Raw genomic sequence first — 26,074 nt, 5'->3', positions numbered from 1 at the left:
TTCCATCCCGATGGACGATTGGACCCGTAGTATGTTGTTTGTGATATATGTTATTTTGTGTGTGTTGGTATTTTAGGGGAACTCACTAAGCTTCGTGCTTACAGTTGTTGATTTTGTTTCAGGTACTTCGGATAATCGCGGGAAGCCGAAGGCTTGATCGTGCACCTCCTCACATTTTATGATTTTGATTTCTGGGATACTCTGATATGAAACTATTTTGAAAACATTATGTAATAACTAATGGTTTTTGGATGATGAAAAGGTTTTGAATTTTTATGAATTTTATGGATGTTACAATTGCGAGGGATAACCGGTTGGGCGATCAATTGACATTTTTTGCATCATCAGATCCATATTCATTCCCATGTACTTCATGCCCTGGCCCAAATTGTCTTGATATCGCCACATATAAACATTATAGGGATCCGTTGGCAAATCATCCTCATCAGAAATAACAGGTGGCTTATCCTGCATATCATCACCTCGTGTCCTAACTCGCCTAAGTGTAGGATCTTCCACTAGATCATCTGGGGGAATAGAGTAGATGTTACCCCCATTATCAGTCACCACTCGCGCTCTTTTGAACAAAAGGCGGTTAAATGATTGGGTACGCTCCATTGACAAAGCCCATCCTCCCTCAGCTCAAAAATACCATAAGACGTTGCCAATATAGATATGAGCAACCCCCCCCCCCCAATACTCGGTGCTCCTTTCCTGTCTTTTCCTTCTCTTACTCCTAAAAATCCCGCCATACAATGTGGAAGATGACAAAAATCCTCGGGTGTGATAATGCTCCAAATGAAATATACACCAAGGGTAGGCACCTTATCCCCCTCTTTCCTATTATTGATGGTAAAACTAAGGAGGCGGTGGATAAGCCTATGAATTGGTGATTGGATGTCACCCTCTTGAGTTGTCCCTGGAATGTATACCCCATTAGCTATGGTGTTCCACTAGCTTGCATCATTAATACCATGTGGAAAACTCTTATGGCAATCCTCCATAAAGTGCTAAAATCTGCGGTCATAACCTCATTTTGATCATACAAACCCAACCTTTAGGATAACTCAGCTAAACTACACTCCCTTCTCTGTCCTCCCACACAAAAAGTGAAGTTCTCCGTGTCGTGAATTTCATCCGTCTTCCTATAGCAGACAATAGCAAGGAACTCTGCACATAATTAATTCTTTGTACACCGGCTATTGAATCCTAAATAATCGTCTCCATCCTATGCAAACAAACCGAACATTGTCCCCAATAAATTCTTTGACCAGGTATTGATCAAGCATTTCCACCAATCCGACCTCCTCAAACCAATCCTAGTTTAGAGCATTTAGAACATGAATTTCTCGGGCCCTTAATGCAACTAATTTGTTCCTCCACTCAACCATAACCGGAGGTTCAACAATATTTGGAAAATTAAACCATGGGAAGTCTTGGGAAGTGATAGGGTGTTGTTTCCTCCTTCTCTTCATTTTCCTTGTTGAAGTAAACATGAAAAGTCGAGGACTATCATAGAAGGATGTTGTAAGAGCAAGAACTCGTCATGTTGGGAGCGTGTGGATGAAAAGTGTTTAACTTTTTGACTCTTTAGGATTAAATCTAGATTAGTGAAAAAAATATGACAGCATGTCGTGTTTGAGGCAAACACGTTGTGTTGTTCTAAAACTGAACATTGTCGGGCCCTTTTCCACCACCACATATGGAACAGCTCATCACGTCGTGGTAGTGTACATTGCACCAAAAATAATTTTTTTATTTTTTTATTTTTAATAAAAACACCACACCCCACACTTGTGACACGCGTTCCCTCACAACAACATTTATAAGAAAAATAGTGAAAACCCTTTTTATTTTAAAACACACTTAAAAATTACAACAAAATTAAAATTTAAAATTAAAAGGAAAGAAAATGAAAACTCAATTCGGGGTTGCCTCCCGTAAGCACTTATTTTTGAGGAGTCGTGAGCCAGACTCCTTCCCACCCTACGTTGTGGCGGTTTCTTCTAAATTGAAAACCTCTCCATCCAAGTCTTTCCTTGTAATTCCTTCCTTATAATGTTTCACACAATGCCCATTTACTTTAAATGATGTTCCATCAGTTTTATATAATTCAACTATGCCAAATGAAAAGACATCTTTCACCACGAACGAGCCATACCATCTTGTCTTTAATTTACCCCGATAGAATCTCATTCTTGAGTTACAAAGTAGGACTTTTAGATCGGGCTCAAAATGCTTATAGCCTCTCAACCTAGAATCATGCCACTTTTTTTTTTTTTGTCTTTATAAATCAAGGAATTACTATAAGCTTCATTTCTCAATTCCTCTAGGGCATTCATCTGAATCAAATGGTTAGTACCCAATTCGGATAACTCAAAGTTACAAGTCTTCAAAGCCCAAAATGCCTTGTGTTCGATTTCGAACGGTAAATGAAATTTTTTACCAAAAACAATCCTATAAGGCGTAGTAGCAATTGGAGTTTTAAAAGCGGATTCAAACGCCCACAATGCATCATCAAGCTTATCAGACCATACCTTTTTATTACTTCCGACCGACCTTTCTAATATTCTTCTTAAAGCCCTATTTATCATTTCGGTTTGCCCACCTGTTTGCGGATGATAGGATGTTGCAAACCTATGGTGGAAACCATATTTTTGTAACACCCTTGCAAGTAGTTCATCGCAAAAGTGGGTTCTCGGTCGCTAATTAATGCATTGGGCATGCCAAAACGAGAAAATAATCGTTTAAGAAATTTAACGACAACACGTGCGTCATTAGTAGGTAAATTTTACGCTTCCGCCCACTTCTAAACGTAATCAACCGCTACTAATGTGTACTTGTTACCTCTCAAATCCGGAAAAGGTCCCATGAAGTTAATTCCCGAAATGTCAAACACCTCACAAACTTGAATGATGTTTTGAGGAATTTCATTGTGTGAAGATATATTACCCAAACATTAGCAAGAGTCGCATTCCTTGAAAAAATTGGTAGCGTCTTTGAAGATTGTGGGCCAACAGAATCCCACATAAAACACCTTTTTTGCTGTTTATTGGGTCCCATGATGTCCTTTAGTTGGCCTACTATGACAATGTTGGAGAATATTTCTTGCTTCACTTCCAAATACAGAATGCCTTATCATCCCATCCGCACAACTTCTAAATAAAAAAGGCTCATCCCAGAAATAATATTTGAGTTATGAGAAGAGTTTCTTCTTTTGTTGGTGGGATAAGCCTTTCGGGAGATATCTGCTTGCAAGGTAATTGATAATATCTACATACCATGGTTCTTCACCAATCATCACCATAAAATATTCATTAGGAAAGTTGTCATCAATTTCATCCTCAGTCAATTCTTCAAGTCTCGGATTCTCCAATCTTGAAAGATGACCGGTCGCCACATTTTCCATCACCTTTTTTCCTTGATCTCGATGTCAAATTTTTGAAGTAAAAGCACCCATCGAATCAATCTTGGCTTCACATCCTGCTTATTAAACAAATACTTAAGATGATAATGGTGAGTAAAAACAATGGTTTTAGACAAAATTACATAGGTACGAAATTTTTCAAAGGCATACAATATGGCTAATAACTCTTTTTCTTTGGTCCAGTAATTTTATTGTGCCATATTTAGGGTTTTGCTTGCATAATATATGGGTTGAAAGTGCTTATAAACTCGTCGTCCCAAAAGTGCTCCTAAAGCGAAATCGCTATCATCACACTTAAGTTCAAAAGGTAAACTCCAATTGGGGGCTACCATGATTGGGGTGTGAGTCAATTTGTCTTTTAAACTTTCAAAGGCATCCAAACATTCTTTAGAAAAATTAAAATCTGTGTCTTTTAAAAACAATTGTGTTGAGGGTCTTGTGATTTTTGAAAAATATTTTATAAGACGGCGGTAATATCCCGCATGACCCAAAAAACTCTGCACCCCTTCCACGTTAGTTGGAGGTGGTAATGTAGCAATGGTGTCAATCTTAGCACGATCAACCTTGATTCCCGCTTAGGAAACCTTGTGACCTAGGACTATCCCTTCTTTTACCATAAAATGGCACTTTTCCCAATTCGAAACTAAGTTGGTCTTTTCACACCTAGAAAGCATTAAGTCAAGGTTATCCAAACAATCATTAAAAGATGACACAAAGACGGAAAAATCATCCATGAAAACTTCCATGAACTTTTCAACCATGTCGTGAAATATTGTTTTCATGCATCTTTGAAATGTGGCCGGTGCATTACATAGTCCAAATGGAATTTGACGATACGCAAAGGACCCACTTGGACACGTAAATGTCGTCTTTTTTTGGTCACGTGGGTCGATGGGAATCTGAAATACCTTGAAAAACCATCTATAAAACAGTAATAGAGGGGACTAGATAAACGTTCTAGCATTTGATCGATAAAAGGTAAAGGAAAGTGGTCTTTGCAACTGGCATCGTTTAACTTGAGATAATCGATGCACATTCGCCAATCGGTTACCGTTCGAGTTGGAATGAGCTCGTTTTTTTCGTTTTCCACGACCTTCATGCCACCCTTCTTTGGTACCACATAGATTAGGATAACCCATGGGCTATGAGAAATTGAATAAATAATCCTGACATCTAATAATTTCACCACTTCTTGCATCTTTGGATTAAATCGTCTTTGTGTTTGCACTACTGGTTTGGCCCCTTCTTCCAGGTTGATCTTGTGTGAGCAATATGAAGGTCTAATCCCCTTTATGTTGGAAATCTTCCAAGTGATAACATTCTTTCATTTTCTCAATACCTCCACTGATATTTTCTTTTCTTCGGGCTCAAGATTAGCTGATATAATTCCAAGCTTTTGCTCATTTTCCTCCGAAAAAGCGTATTCAATATGTCCGGGCAAAGTTTTTAGCTTAATTTTTGGGTTCTGAGAGGGCACTACGTCATGGTCTTCCACCTGCCACGTCGTGGTGTTCTCGAAATGCCCGTCTCATCGCGAAGTTTTAGATGACCACGACGTGGTTATGTCACCACGACGTGGTTGGCCTTCAGAATGCATTTCAAGTTCTTTAATTTCACTTTCTTCCATTAGCTTCTCTAACTATTCTATGTCATGTTCAGCATCGATATCACTTTCTTCAAGAACCATATACCCCTCAGAATTATTATCCTTCCACCCATTTAATTCTTTCTCTAACACCTCATCGAACATATCTACCGCAAAAGCCATGTCATCATTTATTTTTGAATTCTCCATAGCTCGATCCACTCCAAAAGTGATATCATCTTCTCTAACTCTAAGGGTGAGTTTTGACTCTCGTATGTATACCAAGGCCCATGCGGTTCTTAGGAAAGGTGTTCCAAGAATTATTGGAACTTGGTTTTATTCTTTCATATCAAGAACAACAAAATCTGTGGGAAAAAATTTCAATTTTAACTAATAAGTCCTCACATATACCTCTTGGAAATGTCATTGTCTTTTTAGCTAGATGTATTTCCATTCTATTTGGCCTCGACTTCAGGAGATCTAGTTTCTTGAAAAATGAATATGGCATGAGATTTACACTATCTCCCGAGTTAGCAAGATCATAGCTTGTGGCCAAATTTCCGAATTGGCATGGGAGTGTTAAGCTTCCTGGATCCCCCATCTTCTTAGGTAACTCGTTCAGCATGGCGGCTGAGAAATTCTCGTTTAAGATCACCTTTGCATCCTCTTCCATCTTCTTTCTGTTTGTGAGAAGATCCTTCAAAAATTTTATGTACTTCGACATTTGAGCCACTTATTCGATAAATAAGATATTGATTTGAAGGGCCTTTATGTGTTCCAGGAACTTCTTATAGTCTTCGGCTTGCTTGTCTTCCTTTGCACGGCTTGGAAATGGCAGTGGTGGTTGATATGGCTTGACCGGAGGATTTTTAGTAACTTCAGTAGATGACCACATTGTGTTTGGTTCTTCACAACGTCCTGGTTGAGGTTCAAAGTCCTTTTCTTGATTTTTACTTTCCGGTTTATGCACAACATATGAATCATTGTTAGTAATAGGAGCCAAATAAGTAATAGTTTTACCACTCCTTGTGGTAATGGCTTGGACATGTGCTTTCGTATTTTGTTCCGTGTTGCTTGGAAGTGTGCCCACTAACTGTTCATTGAATTGCTTTGAGAGTTGACTAATTTTTTCCTCAATATTTCTGGTGCAGAGTTGTTCACTTCATATTAGAACATCAGTCTCATCGTGTCTTTTCTCTGATACAGCTGTGAATCGGGCAAGTATCTCTTCAAAGTTAATCATTTTAGGCTTCTTCTAAATTTCATCATATCTATCTCCATAAAAATAGCAAGCTTGAACTCTCTGATTTCCGTCCTCTTCAAGGTCACAAACCTTTGTTATGTGAGGACCACCATAATTGTCACATCCAACCTAAATTGTGTGGATGGATTTATCCATCTTTATCATCCACTTGTCCATTGATTCTAATTTTTCCAAAATAGCCACCATATGATCATTGCCCCTATCAAAATTTCCTTTTGTTCTTGTAACGTCTTCTCATGGTGTATGATATTCGTGTGAATGTTTTGTGAATTCTTCGATTAACTCCTTACTAGTATGCGGTTATTTATTTTTCATTGGTCCTTGTGAGTCAAGGAGTTGTCTTTTTGTAACGTTCACCCCATCATAGAAGATAAGCACTTCTTGTTGCACAATTAGATTGTGTTGGGTCAATTCCTAAGCATGCCTTTATATATCTCCCACATTTCAAACAAGGACTCACCATTTTATTGTTGGAAATTTTCTATCCTTTTCTTGAGCCTTGATATTTTTTATGGTGGACTGAATTTCTCAATGAAAGGTTTGCATAGATTCGTCCAAGTAGTAACTGCTCCAGGTGCAATGGATTTTAACCAAATTTTTGCATCTACCATGAAGATTACTGGGAGCATTCTAAGCAAAATTGCTTCTCGCGAGACATTTCGAACATTGAAGTAACTGGAAATGTGCTTGACCTCTTCGATGTGATTAAATGTGTCTTCATAATCTTTTCCGGAAAATGGAATGTCCTTAAGCATCCCTAAAATGTGACCCTTGAGAGCGAATTTGGTTTCAATTGGAATTTATGGTGGAGCAAGTCCTGATCCTAAATCATTGCGCACTTGCCTCTTGTATGCACCCATTGTCATTTATGTGATATCCGTCATCTTGAAAAATAACTGTAAAAAATAGAAAACCAACGCGTAAAAAGGAACAAAAAAATAATAAACTAAAACTAATAAACGAAAACTTTCAGGTCCTTAACCACGTCGTAGTTACGCCATAATAAAAAAATTTAAAAGAAGAAAAATTTAAACTTTATGTGAAATAAATCTCACACAAAGGATCGAAAACAAATAGTAGATAATAATTAACTACAATTTGAACTGTTCCCCTCCAACGGTGTCAAAAACTTTGATACGTATTTTATTGTACTAAGTAATAAACCAACTAATCTAGATTAACTAATACGTAATAGGCATTATAACTAATCAAATAGAAGGATAGTTCAAGTAGGGTATCGAACACAAGGAACGTAAATCTTAGCTAAAATACTACTAAATGTTAACTAATTCAAATAAGTAATTAAAAGTGAGCTTTTTGAAGTTTTGCAAGTCTAGAAAATTAAACAATTACTACCAAAAGCAATTAAACTAACAAAAGCAATTCAAATTAAGGATTAAGACGAGATATTAAAGACACTTCTATTTATATTCGATTCACAATATTCCTATGGTTGATTTCTTGGAAGTGCAATGGATTAAGTTTATTGTTGCTTACCGATTCCTAAATTGACTAAACTTTATGATCAAAAGAATAATCCTTTAGTAAAACTAATTCATTCATTCATTGATCAGGTGCACAAACAAATAAGATTACTCGTATTTAATTCGAGTTATGCTAGAATTTAACTAATGATTGACATCAATGGATAACAACATCAATTCAATACATGAATGATCATCACATATTAGCTTCCATATTAATTTACCTACTATTCTATTTAACCCTAGGTTTATGATCAAAATACTAGTCTTACAAATTTGATGGTCACGAATTTATAAGATTCAAGTTTACCAAATAAGAATGATCACCCAATTCAGAAAAACTCAGCAATAAACAGAAAATATAGTTATCATTAACACAAAAGGGTATTTAACAAGTTATCATAACAAATAAGCAACTAGCAACAATCTAAAATCCAATAAATCGACACATAGACATAAGGGTCATCTACACTAAATAGAAGTTACGGTTTTTTGCCCATGATTTCTATAAACAAAATCTTAAAAACGAAGTTCACAATGAAAATCATAATGAATAGCGAGGTAATTTGGTTTTAAGAATCAGTATTGCCTCAAATCTCTTCAAAAGCTAAACCGTGATGGAAATTCGAGCTTCCTCTAAGTTCCAACATTTTTATGATCGTCAAAAGTCGAATAAAACTCCACGCATTCTCTTGATTTGAGAGAACAATCGTAATATTTATAATTCCTGAATCTAGCCCACCACATCGTGGTTGGCCGCCACAACGACGTGGTCTACATTAAAAACACGTAATCTACAAGTCACTATTCCATCGAGATTTCTCCAATCACCACGTCGTGTTGAGACAACGACGACGTGGTCTTCCAATTTTAAGACATCTTTGACTTTTATCCATTTTTCCCGCTTCCAGCTCCCCAATAGGTTCATTTTGATCCCAAGCATGTCTTCGCTGCCACAAAACATATTTTAAACAAATAAATTACCTTTTGTTCTGTAATGGGATAAATGTAACAAAAAGTAGTGAAATATCGCATGAAATATATAACTAAATATGCACATATCAAAATACCTCACACTTGTCTTTTGCTTGCCCCCAAGCAAAATTGGTTTTTATTATCCTGACTTCAAAAATTTAGCTACCAATATCGCACAACATAATCCTTTTTAAACCTCTCCATTACTCCAAGATCGCAATGCGTATATTTGTGTCTAATTTTCCCTATGAAGTTCGCCAATCCTAAATACTTACGATCCTCATAAACACTTCCTAGTCAATTTGAACAACGTTCATTTGTTTCCATTCTTACCTCCTATGCCCCTTTATTTACCCTTTTCGTCTCAAAGGTTATTGTCAAATGCCAATTAAATCAACAAGAATGAACAATAATATATAATATAATTTCCTAAAAATATAACTACACATTTATTTGTTGCAATATTTTCTTTTTGTGGAACTTTTCTCTTTTTTTAACTTTTTTTATATTTCTATATTTTTTTTTCAATTTTTTAATTTTTTTAATAGCTTCTCTATACTTCAACTTCCCATAATCATATAAGCAAATAAATAACTAAACTTTAAACTTAGTTGCAACTTTACTAATACTATAGTTCATGACTTTCAAAAAGATTCATTTGAGCACTCGGAATCTTTTAGGTCGCTAATGGAATCCATGACTTTCGATGAAACCCGTCTAGTGACATTCTCAAGTTCGGATCCGCGTTAATATACTGTATGCGGATAGATACACGAAAAATATCCCGATGGGAATACTAACCAAGTCGCAAAGGTCATGGATTGATCCACTCCTGAATTGTTGTTTTATTTATATAATAACTAGATTCAGCAATACGGAAAATTAAACACATAAACTTGATAAATTGACTCGCTTTATTTTGACATAAAGGACTGAGGAGATAAATCAATCACTGGTAAGCTTATTATTGGGTCTAGGTTTTCCCAAAGCCAAAACTTTTTACATCCCTCAAGTTGGGCAAGGTCATGTTTTTGTCTCTTAATTTCACTAGAACAGGGAAGCCACAAATATACTAAAACATATGTTGGCTTGAAAAAACATCGAGGATCGCATCCGATCATCCCACACAACACCAGCAACCTAGGTCTCAATATAATAACAATTTTTAACTAGGTTCAATTTTCAGATATTCTTTCAAATATTTCTAATAATTTTTTTCCTTGTCATTTTTCATAACAAAAAAATTTCAGAATGCTACTTACTCATATACTCAACCCTCTAGCCTATACTTATTTCATGCAATGTCCTCAATGCATGCTTTAATAATGTAAGAACGTAAACGTTAAGAGAGAAATCGAAACAGACTCCCCTGGAATTGAAGTGGAGAGGTTGAACTTGAATCTTGTGTGGTCAACATCTCTTGAGATATCTGGAAAATGGTACTTTGGACTTCTATTGGAATGGTCTTCAATATTCCAAAAAAATGGACTTCAAATGGTGTGAAACAAGCAACCAAAAATAAAGAATTTGAGTAGCAACATGATATGGTATTGTAGGAACTCGTCGTAGTCTTCGAAAAATATAGACTTGTAATCGTGAATTTCCTCAACAGCACGTCGTGGTTAGACGTGACCACATCATCGTTTCGTTGTTCTTAGAAAAATAAAATGTCTTTCTAGCTCGATCCTTGTCCAAGAAAAAGTAATACCAAGGTGGTATACTTCTTCTATTTTGCAAAAAAAATGCTCTTATTCAGTTAGGCTTTTGTCACGTTCTTTTGGAAATCATCAACTCCTCTCATCAACTAAATAGGCTTCTGAGAAATCAAAAACAAACAAGTAATAAAAAGAAAAAACAACCACAAAAACTAAAATTACTTCAATACTACATTACTTAACATCTTGCATTACCAAACATAAAAACAAATAAATAAATTGTCTTAAAAACCACACAACTCGTCATCTTCGTCTCCTCCTCATCCACTACCGCCAGCACCACCTTGGTGTTCCACCCATAACTCATCCCAAGTCGTGATGTAGTGGTATTGCGAGGGATAACCGGTTGGGCGATCAATGGACATTTGTTACATCATCAGATCCATATGCATTCCCATGTAATTCATGCCCCGGCCCAAAGTGTTTTGATATCGCCTCATATAAAAATTATAGGGATCCATTTCCAACTCATCCTCCTCAAAAATAACAGGTGGATTATCGTACATATCATCACCTCTTCTCCTAACTCGCCTAAGTGTAGGAGTCTTCACTTGATCATCTGGGGGAATAGAGTAGTTGTTACCCCCATTATCAATCACCACTCGCGCCCTTTTGTACAAAAGGCGGTTAAACGAATAGGTATGCTCCATTGACAAAGCCTCATCCTCCCTCAGCTCAAAAATACCATAAGACCTAGCCAATATCGATATCAGCATCCCCCCCCTCCCCCAATAATGGGTGCTCCCTTTCTTTCTTTCCCTTATTTTACTGCTAAAAATTCTGCCACACAATGTGAAAGCTGAAAAAAATACCCAGGTATGATAATGCTCCACATGAAAATTACATCAAAGTTAGTCACCTTATCCCCCTCCTTCCTCTGATTGATGGTAAAAGTGAGGACACGGTGTATAAGCCTATGAATTGGTGATTGGATGTCACCCTCTTGAGCCGTACCTGGATCGTATACCCCATTATCTATGGTGTTCCACTGGCTCGCATCATTAATACCATGTGGAAAACCCTTATGGAAATCCTCCATAAATGTGCTAAAATTCGTGGTCCTAACCTTATCTTCATTATAGAAAACCCAAGCAAGGAACTCTGCACATAATTCTTTGTACATCGGATCTTAAATCCTAAATAATCTCCCCCATCCTGTGCATACAAACCGAACATTGTCCCTATTAAATTCTTTGACCAAATATTGATCAAGGATTTCCACCAACCCGACCTCCTGAAACCAATCCCAGTTTAGAGCATTTGGAACATGAATTTATTGGGCCCTTAATGCAGCTAACTTCTTCCTCCACTCAATCATAACTAAAGTTTCAACAACATTTGGAAAATTAAACCATGGGAATTCGTGGGAAGCAATAGGGTGCTGTTGTCTCCTTTTGTTCATTTTCTTTGTTGAAGAAAAACATGAAAAATCGAGGATTATCGGAGAAGGATGTCGTGGGAGCAAGAACTCGTCGTGTTAGGAGCGTGTGGATGAAAAGTGTTTAACTTTTTGACTTTTTAGGGTTAAATCGGGATCAGTGAAAAAAATCCGACACCACGTCATGATTGTCGGGCCCTTCCCACCACCATGTCGTGGAACAGCTCATCACGTCGTGGTGATGTATAGTGCACCAAAAATAATTTGAAAAATGATTTTATTTTTAATAAAAACTCCACACCCCATATTTGTGACTTGCATGCCCTTACAGCAACATTTAAAACACACTTAAAACAAAAACAAAACAAAATTTTAAAACTAAAGGGAAAGAAAATGCAAACTCAATTTCCGGGTTGCCTCCCATAAACGCTTTGTTTTTAGGAGTCGTGAGCCGGACTTCCTCCCCCCCTACGTTGTGGCAGGTTCTTCCAAATTGACGACCTTTCCATCCAAATCTAGCCTTGTCATTCCTTCCTCATAATGTTTCACATGATGCCCATTTACTTTAAATGATGTTCCATCACTTTTATATTACTCGATTGTGCCATATAGAAGGACTTCTTTCACCACGAACGGGCCATACCATCTTTTCTTTAATTTACCCGGAAAGAGATTCATTCTTGAGTTCAAAAGTAGGACTTTTTGACCGGGCTCAAAATGTTTATTGCCTGTCAACCTAGCATCATGCTACTTCTTAGTTTTGTCATTATAAATCAAGGAATTAGTATAAACTTCATTTCTCAATTCTTCTAGGGCATTCATCTACATCAAATGGTTAGTATGCAATTCGGATAATTCAAAGTTACAAGTTTTCAAAGCCTAAAATTCCTTTGGTTCGATTTCTATCTGTAAATGAGAATTTTTACCAAAAACTAGCCTATAAGGCATAGTACCAATTGGATTTTTAAAAGCGGTTCGAAACGCCCACAATGCATCATCAAGCTTATCGGACCATACCTTGTTATTACTTATGACCGACCTTTCTAATATTCGTTTTAAAGCCCTATTTATTATTTACGTTTACCCACTAGTTTTTGGTTGATAGGGTGTTGCAAACCTATGGTGGCCACCATGTTTTGGAACACCCTTGCAAGTTGTTCATTTCAAAAGCAGGTTCCCCAATAGCTAATTAATGCCTTGATTTTGAAGCTTAAATGAAAAATAATGATGGTAATTTCTTTAAGTGATGAATCGATCATGTTAATAATCTTATTTCGATTGTAATTAGGTTTTAAACTAAGCTTTTAACCCTAATTAATAGTCCCAAATCATTGAAATTGGTTCCTTAGATGATTAGCGGTGTTTACATATTGAAATTAGGCAAATCAACGCTTAATTTTCAAAAGAAATGTATACATGTCGTTTACATAGCTACACACGCCATTACACATACTTGTACACTTGATCGGAAGTTTACTATTTTTCTTGCACACATGTACGAAAATAAGTGTACACTTGTACATGTAGCATCCTGTTTCCTATCATTTCTTATTTCAGGGTCGTAGGCCGGGAGACGATTGTGTAAAGGCAAGGAGGTAAAGTTTAGACCTTTGGATGGAGGCAATGATGGATGCGAGACCTTAACCCTTGAACTGTGTTTTCGGCCGAATGGTAGAAATAGAAAAAGTCATAGGTCGGGTTCTTGCATGAAATATGGATTTTTATTTAAAAAGTTTTTAGTACAAGATATTTAGATAATATTGTAATGCTCTTCAACACCTTCCATGGATATAAATAACGTTAAAATCGGAGTTCGAACGAAAAAGTTATAACCGTTCAAAGTTAGGAGGGTTTTGGGTTGTGCCTAGTACACTGGTCTTACTAGGAAAGTGTGATCGCGTACTCCAACCTAGTACACTCGACATACTAGGAGTACGTTGGGTATACATAATAAGGTGCCAAAGCCTAATTTGAGGGTTTGAGCCCTATTTATGCACCTTAACTCCCCCAAACACTCTCCATTTTTATCCTCCACCTCTCCAACGTCCTCCCATGAAACCATAACCCTAGTTTGAGCCTAGTAAGCAAACAAATGTGTTTTTAAGTGCTTTGGAGTGTTGTTGGTGCATCTTGGAGAAAAAAGGACTCATTTTAGAAGTGTTGGTTGCATTAGAGCTTGTAGATCCAGACCTTGTTCACCTTGATCTTTCTTTTAAAGGTAAAAAGTTTGAATCTTGGTGATGCATTTGTTAGATCTGGCAATTTTTAGGTATTATGAGTTTTTTTGGCATTTTATTGCATAAAGTTAAATCTTGAAAGTTTGTGAGCTCTTTATGGATAAAGTTGGAAACTTTATCCATCTAAACATCATTTTGATTCAGATCTGAAGGTTGGAGACTTTGACTTAATAGATTAAGTTGATAAAGATGCACTTTTGGTCCCTTTGAGACTTAAAGACTACGTCTTGGGGGTTTGGACCATTCTAATGAAGAATGTTGGAAACTTTATCCATTATGGAGTTATTTGGAAGCATAAAAATGTAATCTTGGTCCCATATTCCCTTCCATGCAAATGTTAGAGAACTTAAGAGCTTAAGAAAAGTTAGGGTTTTTGTGTTGGGCATTTTCTATGCATGCAAACTCATAAATATGGAAAATTTATGATTTGGAATAATATTTGTGTTGGATAAGGTGTCTAAGTCCATAACTATAATTGGTATGTACTTGACCCAAGAGTAGCATGGTCCATTTGCATTGCATGTCACCAGAACAAATGTAAGGATGGACTTTTGAGAAGAGGCTATTTATGATTTATTAATATGTTATAAGTTATAATATATTAATATGAAATCATATTATTTAATTAGTATTGATCAAGAATTAATTTGGAATTAATTTAGTGATCAAAATAGACTAATTAAATGTAACGGGTTGATTTGGTAAATCAGTGATTCTTATAGTGAGCCTATGGTTATTTAGGTTGGGTTAAACCAACATGGTAGTCCATGGATAGTCCACGGAGGTTTAACCCATGGAGCCTAACTAAGATGAAAGTTCATGCACATTAGGGTTTTCATGGATGTAACCCTAATCCTTGCCACACTATATAAGACCCCCTTTAGCATATGAAATCGGCTACTAGTGATCTTTGGAAGAGCATAGCCGAATTTTGAGTGCAAGTAATCCTCTCTCAAGTCCTCCATTGTTGGTGGTGGTGTGTGAAGCATTTGAGGCATCACATTTGGGGTGCTAGGCTCTTAAAGGTCCAAGGAAACAAGCTACAAGAAAAGGTATGTCATCTAACTAGTTTTGTTATACAAGTACCTATGTTTTGCATGCTAGTTAGGATAAGGCTTTGGAAAATCAAATTGCATGTATAATTAGATAAAACATAGATCCAAAGCATTTAGGGTTGTATGTGCACCTTAAGGTTGTTAGAGTGCTCAAAATCCATCAGTGGTATCAGAGCCAGGTTTGTTTTCTATTATACTTGATGTTTATTGGTTTTCAAAGTTGAAAAATCGAATTTCTGCATTCTGACTGGTGAACTCGCTGAGTCCACTGGGTGACTCGCCGAGTCCACTCAGAAATAGACCAACTCGACGAGTCCAGTTCATGTACTCGCCGAGTTGGCGCCCTTGTGTGTAGAATTTCGAGTTTTGGCTAGAAATTGGATTAGGATCATTACCCAAACTGTTTTTTGAATCATGAAATCTGTTTTTTTTATAAGGTAATGATCATGCTTGTCCAATTAAAAGATAATTGTCATATTTTCAAGATTTGTATTAGTTTATATGATTAGGCTAATTTCTTGAAGATTTATGATATGAATTATCTTGTTCTTATGAGTTTAACTAGATCATGTATGTATTATTTGATTATTGTGTTAATTAATATAATGATCTAAATGGTCTTAATGGACTCATGAACTTGTCCTCAAGTTATGGAAAACGAAAAGTCTTTTCTTTAAAAGTCATTAAACTCATAAGTTATGGAAATGAAAGGTTTTGAATAGTTTCAAAACTTGCCCTCAAGTTTTGGAATTTGTAAAGTCACACTTATGAATACTTTAATTACAAACCCTAGAATTTCAAAAGCTTAAAATTCAACCCTTATACTATTATAATATTATAAGTTTAATAATTATATATAGGTATAAGACAAGTCAGTCTTACCGTTAGTAGGTCTCATTCACGAAGCCGGTCTATAAGTGGGATATAAGGTTACTGCCTATAAAATGGCAGTTTAATGGGTGTCCACTCTCACCCACCGCTTCCTTGACTGGTGTACGGTCGTTAGCCGAACGGGTATGATAAGACATTAATTCTCGTTAAAAGTGTAATGATAATTATAAAGTAACTAAACTTTTATTAAATTCCCAATCTTAGTTACTTTAGGAAAAATGTGAATTTGATGCTAATCCATGAAATTTCACTTTGCACCTTGCCAAGTCGTTAGTGGAGCGTGTGTGATTAACCGGCACACTAACTTGGACTAGTAAGGGTGGCAAAGGGTAGCTTGGTGTTTATCATAGATCGTTGGAGCGTGTGTGGTTAACCGGCAGATCGATTAGGTGATAAATGACATCAAGTGTACCAAGTTAATTTGCATGGTTATTCACACCTTGTTTGTGATCCTCGGTATCCCAGTCACAAAGTTGAAGGGCATAATCGAGATTTAAACATGCCATTGAAAAGTTCAATGAATCTCAAAGGAAACTAGGAATTTCAATCCAATTAAAACTTAATAATCAATTTCGTTGTTCATGGTGGAAATTGGTAAATCGCCATTTACCTACCTTTAAATATTTTTCAAGTTGGATTACAACATCCCTCTTCTAAATTGTAAAATATTGTGTTAGGTCATGGCCTTAATATTTCACTTGGGTGTTATATTAAGGACTCTTATCTAATCTAAACTTTGTCTTTTTTTCTTTTCAGATGTCTTCCAACACTGCTTCTTACTCAAACCCTACTGGCTCCTTCTCTCTCATGAACTTGTGTGGGAGAGTCATCTTTGATGGCACTAATTTTAATGATTGGATTAGGAACATCAGGATGGTCACTCGCTATGAGGACAAGGAATATGTCCTTGACAAGGAGCTTAAGGAAATCGATGAGTCTTCTGCTACTCCTCAGGAGATCGCTGAGTTTAGGACTCATGAGAAGGATGCCACCAAGGTGTCTTGTATCATGTTGGCCACCATGACAGCTGAACTCCAAAAGTCCTCTGAGGACTTCTAACCTTTTGAGATGCTCCAGGACCTGATGGAAAGATACCATCAGAGTGCTCGTCAAGAGAGGTATGAAATCATCGCCTCCATGATAACAACAAAGATGAAGGATGGTGAATCCATCACGACCCACTTTCAGAAAATGCAAAGGTTTGTGGACCGTTTGTTAAAATTAAATGTGAACTTCGATGAGGAGCTGGCTATAGATATCATTCTACACTCCTTACCTCCATGTTATGATCAGTTCCGCATGACCTATCATATGAACAAGGAGGAGGTCACACTTAGCAAACTTCAAGGGCTTTTGAGGACCGCTGAAAGTAGTCTCAAAGGTAAATCGGTTGTTACTACTCCTACCACTGCCCCTGTTATGGCAATTGGACAAGGGAAGGGGGAGAAGATGAAGGCTCCCTCTAAGGGCCGCAATGGAAAGTCTCTTGATGGATCCTATTCAAGTGGGACCAAGGTTGGTTCTGCCGGTCCCTCTTCCATTCCTAAGGAAGCAGAGTGTTTCTACTGTCATGATAAAGGGCATTGGAAGTGAAGCTGCCCTAAATACTTGCAGCATGTCAAAGATGGGAAGGTTAAGGCCACCCATGTAGGTATTTATACTATTCTATCAAATAACTCATCACATTCTTGTTCTTGGGTCCTTGATACAGGTTGTGGAATTCACATTTGTTCTTATTTGCAGGGACTAAAAAAAAGTAAGGATGTGGAGCACGGGAAGATGAACTTGATCATGGGGAATAGGAAGATTTCACTTGTCAGCAAGATTGGAGTTTATTCTTTATTGCTTAGTAGTGGGCTAGAATTAGATTTGAATAATTGTTGCTACTCTTCTGAAATGGCGAGAAATGTTATTTCCTTTCATGGTTTGTACAAACAAGGTTTTAGTTTTTCATTTGATAATGAAATTGGTGCTATTAATGATTTTTATAATGGTGTTTTTATTTTAAAGCATTGCCTTGTAATGGTGTATATGAAACTATGATAGTTGTAGACAACTTAGGAAATAATGTGTTGCACATTGATTCTTCCAATGAATTGGATAAAGCATGCTTCTAGCATTGTCGTCGTGGACATGTCAGTAAGAAGCGCATAGGCCAACTCCAAAAGGTTGGAGTTTTGGAGTCATCCGACTTAAGGTTGAATGACACTTGCGAATATTGCTTACTTGGAAAGATGACCAAGTCGCCCTTCACTGGTACTTGTGAAAGGAGTGAAGGTTTGTTGGATCTCATACACACCGATGTGTGTGGGCCCTTCAGAACCGCCACAAGGGATGCTAACCGATTCTATGTGAGTTTTACTTATGATTACAGTAGATATGACTATGTCTACTTAATCAAACATTAGTCAAAAACCTTTGAAAGATTCAAAGAGTTTAAGCACGAAGTGGAGAATCAGCTGGGCAAGAAGATAAAGATGCTCCGATCCGATCGGGGTGGTGAGTATCTTATTATCGAGTTCCTAGACTATGTTAAGGAATGTGGGATTGTATCACAATTGACGCCACCTAGGACACCACAGCTTAATGGTGTGGATGATAGGCGCAATCGAACCTTGTTGGACATGGTTCGTTCCATGATGAGTCGAGCTTCGTTATCTATCTCATTCTGGGGGTATGCCTTAGAGACTGCCACCCATATGCTTAATCTAGTCCCAATTAAGAAGGTTGCCAAAACACCTCACGAGATGTGGACATGGAAGGTTCCTCTTTATCATACATCAAGGTTTGGGGTTGCGAGGCTTTTGTGAGGCGCGAGACTCGCGACAAGCTCGAACCTCTTAGTGAGCGGTGTATTTTCATCGGCTACCCACAGAAATCCTTTGGTTATCTCTTTTACAGACCGAGTGGCAATGTTGTCTTCGTTGCGAGGAGAGAGAGAGAGAGAGAGAGAGAGAGAGAGAGAGAGAGAGAGAGAGAGAGAGAGAGAGAGAGAGAGAGAGAGAGAGAGAGAGAGAGAGAGAGAGAGAGAGAGAGAGAGAGAGAGAGAGAGAGAGAGAGAGAGAGGGGGAGAGAAAGATAGAGAGAGGGAGAGAGCTCATAGGCCAAGGAGACAGTGGGAGGAAAATTGACCTTGAAGAGCTTCAAGAGTCAAGCGGTGAAAGAACCTCAAGCAGTAGCAATCAACCTGAGGAGGAAACTCATGTTGATCCAGTTGACGAGTTCGTACCTCTCAGGCACTCCAGTAGGGTTAGTGTTCCACCTGTGTTATATGGTTTCCATATAACATCTGAGGGTCATACATTTAGCGTGATAGCACACTGGTAAATTTGGATGAACCTAACAATTACAAGGAAGCCATGGCAGGCCCCGAGTCTGCTAAATGGAAAGAGGAAATGGACAGCGAGATTCAGTCCATGTATGACAATCAAGTTTGGAACTTTGTTGACAATGTACCGGGTCGTAAGACAGGCAGGTGTAAATGGATCTTCAAGAAGAAGACCGACATGGATGGGAAAGTACACACATATAAGGCGCAACTGGTTGCGAAGGGCTTTACTCAAATTCCAGGAGTTGAATATGATGAGACCTTCTCACCATTAGCGAAAATTAAGTCTACTAGGGTTATGCTAGTCATAGTTGCATTTCATGATTATGAAATATGGAAAATGGATGTCAAAACCGCTTTCTTTAATGGAAAGTTGGTTGAGGATGTTTACATGAATCAGCCAGAGGGTTTTGTCAATGCAAAGTACCCTAATTGAGTGTGTAAGCTTGAGAAATCCTTTTATGGATTGAAACAAGCATCTCGCGGATGGAATCTTTGATTCGATGAGAAAGTCAAAGAGTTTGGCTTTTCGAGAAGCGAGGATGAGTCCTGTGTATATGTCAAGGCTAGTGGGAGTACAATTAGCTTTTTGGTGTTGTATGTGGATGACATACTACTCATAGGAAATGACATTCCAACCTTGTAGGAAGTTAAGTCCTGGCTTGGGAAGTGTTTCTCTATGAAGGACCTTGGAGAAGCTGCTTACATCCTAGGGATAAGGATATTTAGAGACAGGAGTAAGAGACTAACTGGACTTAGTCAAAGTACTTACTAGGAAAAGGTGTTGAAAATATTCATCATGATGGATTCCAAGAAAGGTGACTTACCGATCCAGAGAAATGCCAAACTGAGTAAAACTCAGAGTCTGAGTACAGAGGTTGAGATAAGTTGAGATGAGTCGAGTACCATATGCTTTCGCTTTTTGCTCGATCATGTATGCTATGACTTGTACTCACCCTGATGTGGCCTTTGCTTTGAGCATGGTTAACAGATATCAAGGGAATCTCGGTAAGGCTCATTGGACTGCGGTTAAGAACATTCTTCAGTACATGCGGAGGACAAAGAAATCGGTCCTTACCCTCGGTGGGAGTGATGACTTGAGAGTGGTGGGGTATAGTGACGCCAGCTTTCAGACCGACAGAGATAATTTCCGCTCTCAGTCGGGCTGGGTATTTACCCTGAATGGAGGAGCAACAACTTGGAAAAGTTCCAAGCAGGAGACAGTAGCTAATTCAACATGCGAATCAGAGTACATAGCAGCAAGCGAGGCGGAGAAAGAGGAAATATGGCTGAAGAACTTCATCAGAGACCTTGGAGTTGTACCAGCTATAAAGAAGTCTATGGAGATTTTTTGTGATAGCGAGAGTGCGGTTTCCTTAGCCAAGGAACCAAGGGATCATGGTAGATCCAGGCACATTGACATAAAATATTACTTCATAAGACATCGAAGAGAAGAAGTACTCCTCGTAGCAAAGAGGGTATCGTCAGAGGAGAACCCAGCAGATCCCCTCACGAAGGGACTGAGTAGGGTTAAGCACTTACAGCATGCGAGGCGCATCAGGCTGAAGGACGATATTAGTTTTAATGATTAGATAGTTTTGAAATTGTAATAGTTGAAATGTAGTTGACATTTGATGATTAAATAAAAGGTCTTTTTTATTTTTAAGTAATGTTACTATCTTGTGTCAATCATTTACTATTGTTTTATTTTGCATGTTTTGACTTCCAGAATAATTATATTATTCAAACTGTCCACAGTCGATCATACTTTGGAAGTAGGTATTGGGGCAAGACTGTCATGAATTTGGCTTGTAGATTAGCTGAAGTGTATTAGACATAACAATGTTTGCTACAACATTCATGAGTGCTCATAAGGTCTGAGTATTGGATTAAAACCACGCTCACTTGTATCACTTCATGGAATTTATCTCGAGTGATTGTGAGACGATAATATCATATAAGTCTTCAAACCAAGATGTATGAGTTGTTGACTATGAGTTGGTTGTACATTGATAGTGCGAAACCGCATTAGTAACTTGATGTTATAAAACGCACTATTGTGTATGATTTAACAAGTAGTTAGTACAAACATATACTGCCGAAGTTTATCTGTTCCTTTGAGTCCTTGGAGGATTAAAAGCGATATCTTGGGCCCCTCGATGATTTTGTTTTGACTTATGTGTCGGGCCCGATTAGAACTCAATTGATGTGTTCGATTAAGTTCTATGTCAAACAAATTGGAAATCGGGAAACAAATGATGGACAATAAGAATGACTATGTTCCATGTATTTGTCCGACTGATATCTTGAGAACAGAGGATTGTATGGTCCCTTATCTAAAATGGTGTGTCACAGTTCGACAAAGGCTTTTAAGAGCTACGATTGCTAGTCGGTGTTTTAGGTCATATTTGCAGCTATAGTTATTATACTTATCCAAGTGGGAGACTGTTGGATAAGGTGTCTAAGTCCATAATTATAATTGGTATGTACTTGACCCGAGAGTAGCATGGTCCATTTGGGTTGCATGTCACCAGAACATTTGTAAGGATGGACTTTTGAGAAGAGGCTATTTATGATTTATTAATATATTATAAGTTCTAATATATTAATATGAAATCATATTATTTAATTAGTATTAATCAAGAATTAATTTGAAATTCATTTAGTGATCAAAAGAGACTAATTAAATGTAACGGGTTGATTTGGTAAATCAATGATTCTTATAGTGTGGGCCTATGGTTATTTAGGGTGGGCTAAACCAACATGGTAGTCCATGGATAGTCCGTGGAGGTTTAACCCATGGAGCCTAAGTAAGATGAAAGGTCATCCACATTAGGGTTTACATGGATGTAACCCTAATCCTTGCCACACTATATAAGACCCTCTTTAGCAAATGAAATCGGCTACTAGTGATCTTTGGAAGAACATAGCCGAATTTTGAGTGCAAGTAATCCTCTCTCAAGTCCTCCATTGTTGGTGGTGGTGTGTGAAGAATTTGAGGCACCACATTTGGGGTGCTAGGCTCTTAAAGGTCCAAGGAAAAAAGCTACAAGAAAAGGTATGTCATCTAACTAGTTTTGTTATACAAGTACCCATGTTTTGCATGCTAGTTAGGATAATGCTTTGGAAAATCAAATTGCATGTATAATTAGATAAAACATAGATCCAAATCATGTAGGCTTGTATGTGCACCTTAAGGTTGTTAGAGTGCTCAAAACCCATCAATTTAGGGCCTAGATCTGGAATTGGACGAAAGGACTTCATGAAATAAGCACTCGATGGGGAAGTGACTTTTGGCTGAGTAAGATGGGCGTACTTCTGAGTACATTGTGCGTACTCCCTTGGAGCCATATATTCATATTGTGAGTATGCCATGCGTACATGTTGAGTACACAGGGTGTACTCAGCTTGAGTTGACTTGGTTGAATTTTTGACCTTTGACTTTGATCAGGGTTTTGACCAAGTATGGCCTAAGATTATTTTGGGTATGTTGGATAGTAGTTTGTGACAAGGTCACTATTTGTTGTACACGTAGCCAGTAGAGTTGGTATGCAGAGCTGTGTTGTGTCTAACTATCTTTTAATACTAAGGGTTGAGTATTACTCACTATACTTGTGGTTCGAAGGCACCAACGTCGGCCCACTAGGTTATGTATCATGGTATATAGGATTTTGCTATGATGTAGTGATCTATAAAAATTTGTATCCTGGTTTATAGGATGTTGTTATGCGGTAGTGATCTATAGATCTGCATGATTACATGTTTGTTGATTATATGTTTATATGTTATATATGTCGACTTAGTGTGGTTGGGTTGAGGCAACACTGCTTTTTGCGGAATCCAACAAACCTGGGAGCAAGCCAGACATAATATGTGGGCCGGAAAGGCAATCCAGACTTATTTTATGGGCTCAAGAGCAAGCTAGACATAAAATCTAGGTTCGAAAGGCAAGCCAGACTTATGTTGTAGGCTCGGGAGTAAGCCATACATGAGCTGTGGGCCGAAAGGCAAGCCAGACTCATGTTTTTGACTTAGGGGTAATCCATTCTGTTAGATGTGGACCTAATATGCATGTTGTTATACGTTTGTGTGGTGGTACCTTAGGGGGGGGGGGCGGGGAACTTTCTAAGCTTCATGCATAAAGTTTTAGATTATTGTTTCATGTACTTCAGATGATCGTGACAAGGCGAAGGCGTGATTATGCACAACCTCTTGGTTTTCATGATACTGATTTGGAGCACACTCTGGTATATGATTTCTATTTTGAGAATAATGTTTTGTAAACGAATGGTTTTGATTTAGATGGTATCTGAAAACAATGATTTTACTTGGTTTAAAAATGAAAAAATTTATCGTGATTTTGGGGATGTTACAAATTGGTATCAGAGCCCTGGTTTGAGTGAATTGGATGGACATTCGTGTAAATCCAGACTTAAACTAAGGATTTGTGAAAGTTTCAAATTATTCTCAAATTATTTTCAAATTAAATTTAAATTCTTTTCAAAAGTAACCCAGGAAGGATGAGATGTGTACGATCATCCGGAGCAAGAAAGTATACCCCAAGTTATCACGCTGTTGACTGTTATGATATTATAGAACTGTAGGCCAGTAGTAGGCTATGGATCTTCAGGAATTGCATGATAGAATTGACTGACGTATGATGCCGGATAGCCTAGGAGGATTTCATGAATGCTAGATGAAAATGACATCATTACTGTACTTGCTTAGTATATGCATCATAGTTGTACATAACAAAGATTCTATAGCCTGAGAAAGTTTGATTTAGCTTTATTTCATGTTCTTGTCTGATAAAGGGCTAAGGGTAGAGTCAATTATTCGACTGTCTATGGGATCCAACGTTATGTATGATTAGCACGCACGAGTGGCTGCAGGGTTGGTGGAAGTTTCATGAGTGGGTGCAGTTCATAGCGGGTCAGCATGAGGGATGATTAGCCACTCTTGAGGGAGTAGATACAGGATGAATGTGCATCCTAGATGCTTGGGGCTAGAGGTTGGGAATCTTGTATGAGGATCTGCCTGATTTTATTGTGTCTTAGAGCCAGTCAACTCCACTGCTCAAATGTTGCTTGCTTTGTGATTTATAGGACTCATATTGATGTGAATTAACTATCAAATGAATATGTTAAATTACATGCTACAAAGTTTAAATGATCTTATAGTGAAGGACTTGATCCTGTTGCACAACTCTCGTTTGATTCTAACCGTTGTAGGGTTAAGTCTTTTAGTCGAAATATTATTTAAGTTTTGTTGCATGTAATTATATTCATGAAGTGGTTAGCTATCATTAATAGGGGTTCTTAAGAAGTTGATGGCAGGGGAGGTGGAGAATCCTAGGAGAGACTCGGAAGTGCTTAGTACGGTTGCTTCGTTGTTTAGAAGGCATTGGGAGTACTATTATGAGAACGTAACTTAGAGGACTCAGGATGAATCTTGAGGAAAGTATGGATAGGTGTGGATGGTAGTATTGGGCTTGTACTACTAGAAGCACAAAATCCATAATCGAATCGAGGCAATTCACAAGGATTCTAAGGATTTGGTTGAGGGTAGACAACATGTTTGGATATCATCGTTCGTGGCAGTATTTTCGTATTTGACGATTGTTTGGTTATGGTTGTTCAGGATGAGGATGAGTTTAGTGATTGTTTGGGATTGGGTGGCCATGTCAGATGGGTTTGAATGGTCCATACCTAGGTGAGTTAGATGATTGTGAGGTCTCGATATCCTTTCTCATGTAGTGCCAGTTGAGTCGTGGAACTCAAGAAGGAAGCGGTTGTCATGATCGGATCGAGGATTTCGGCCGGAGGATGAGTGATCGGCAGATAGATTGGTATGTCACTATCTATGGCGATGGTTATGTCCTTCCAGTTTTCTGAGTCACGAGGATGGAGTGAGCAGGCATGTAATGTTCAGAGTTGGGATGTAAACCCAGCATGGGGCTAGTTGGTTACGGTTTTTAGCGGTAGTATGGCATCGTGGGAATGAACAAGAGGATTGTCGTGGTATGGATGCCTTGAGATGAAACCAAGGGTCTGCTTCTTGGGGATTTGCAGACGAAGAGTGTAGCAGTCAGTTTGTTCTTGATAGGGGTTGGTGTTATGAATGAAATATCATGTTTATTGTTGTGCATATGCATGGTATTCTTGATATTAGATGTGGTCCTGGTTGGGGAAGTTCCCGAGGTCTCCATATGAGATTTGGAATCTCTTAGGGTTTGCTTGGGGTTTTATGTGGGAGATCATCTGGCGTTTTTGTACATTCTAAGGGTCAGGATGCTATGTACCTAGTTGAGTCGGTTTGAGATATGGTTTGTTGCAACGGCAGATGGTGGTGGTTCGAACCCTAAGTGGGGGAGAACTAGGCATTTTACTAGGAGGAACATCGGTATGTTCAGTTTAACGTATCCGAAGAATGGTTTGTAGGTATCTATGGTTCGGGTTTTCGAGATTTTGATTCAGGATTTGGTCAAGACATGGGTGCAGAGCAAGTTACCAACAGATATACGTGTTCAGTAATGTAAGAGTCGTCTTCGCCGCAAGTCGCTGTTGGACAATGAACTCGATATAGCCAATGGTTCCTTTCGAAAACGTTGAGGAATAGGTTAATAGGCGTTTTGGATGTTCACGTTGGGTATCAATTGTTGAGGTATTTTTTCTGATTGTTGTATAAATTGATATATATGGCCTAGGATGGGCAGTTTCTAATCGGTCAATCAGT

At 37.9% G+C, this 26,074-nt stretch overlaps 2 protein-coding genes across 2 annotated transcripts; both read right to left on the bottom strand.

Annotated features, from left to right (window-relative positions):
* Positions 1–2,249: 2,249 nt before the first annotated feature.
* Positions 2,250–3,409, bottom strand: LOC145164657 (uncharacterized). Its single transcript, XM_079083371.1, has 2 exons — positions 3,282–3,409; positions 2,250–2,637 (listed from the first exon to the last, which is right to left on the bottom strand). Exons 1-2 carry the CDS (start codon positions 3,407–3,409, stop codon positions 2,250–2,252), a joined length of 516 nt encoding a protein of 171 aa, XP_078939497.1.
* A 1,657-nt stretch (positions 3,410–5,066) lies between these two features.
* On the bottom strand, positions 5,067–5,736 carry LOC145164656 (uncharacterized). The gene is made up of 2 exons (XM_079083370.1): positions 5,424–5,736; positions 5,067–5,179 (listed from the first exon to the last, which is right to left on the bottom strand). The coding sequence occupies exons 1-2, from the start codon at positions 5,734–5,736 to the stop codon at positions 5,067–5,069; spliced, it is 426 nt and encodes a 141-aa protein (XP_078939496.1).
* Between the last annotated feature and the right edge of the window lie 20,338 nt (positions 5,737–26,074).

This window comes from Lactuca virosa, chromosome 3, assembly GCF_052849685.1.
Source record: "Lactuca virosa cultivar CGN04683 chromosome 3, Lactuca_virosa_CGN04683_v6, whole genome shotgun sequence".
In the NCBI taxonomy this organism is placed as follows: domain Eukaryota; kingdom Viridiplantae; phylum Streptophyta; class Magnoliopsida; order Asterales; family Asteraceae; genus Lactuca; species Lactuca virosa.
This window is presented reverse-complemented; position numbering and strand designations above follow the sequence as displayed.

Coding starts and splice junctions, on each gene's coding strand:
- LOC145164657 (XM_079083371.1), bottom strand. CDS start 3,409: ATGGAAAATGTGGCGACCGGTCATCTTTCAAGATTGGAGAATCCGAGA. Junction 2,638..3,281: donor ATGATTGGTGAAGAACCATG/GTATGTAGATAT, acceptor TTTCCACCATAG/GTTTGCAACATCCTATCATC.
- LOC145164656 (XM_079083370.1), bottom strand. CDS start 5,736: ATGTCGAAGTACATAAAATTTTTGAAGGATCTTCTCACAAACAGAAAG. Junction 5,180..5,423: donor GACAATGACATTTCCAAGAG/GTATATGTGAGG, acceptor CTTTTGCGGTAG/ATATGTTCGATGAGGTGTTA.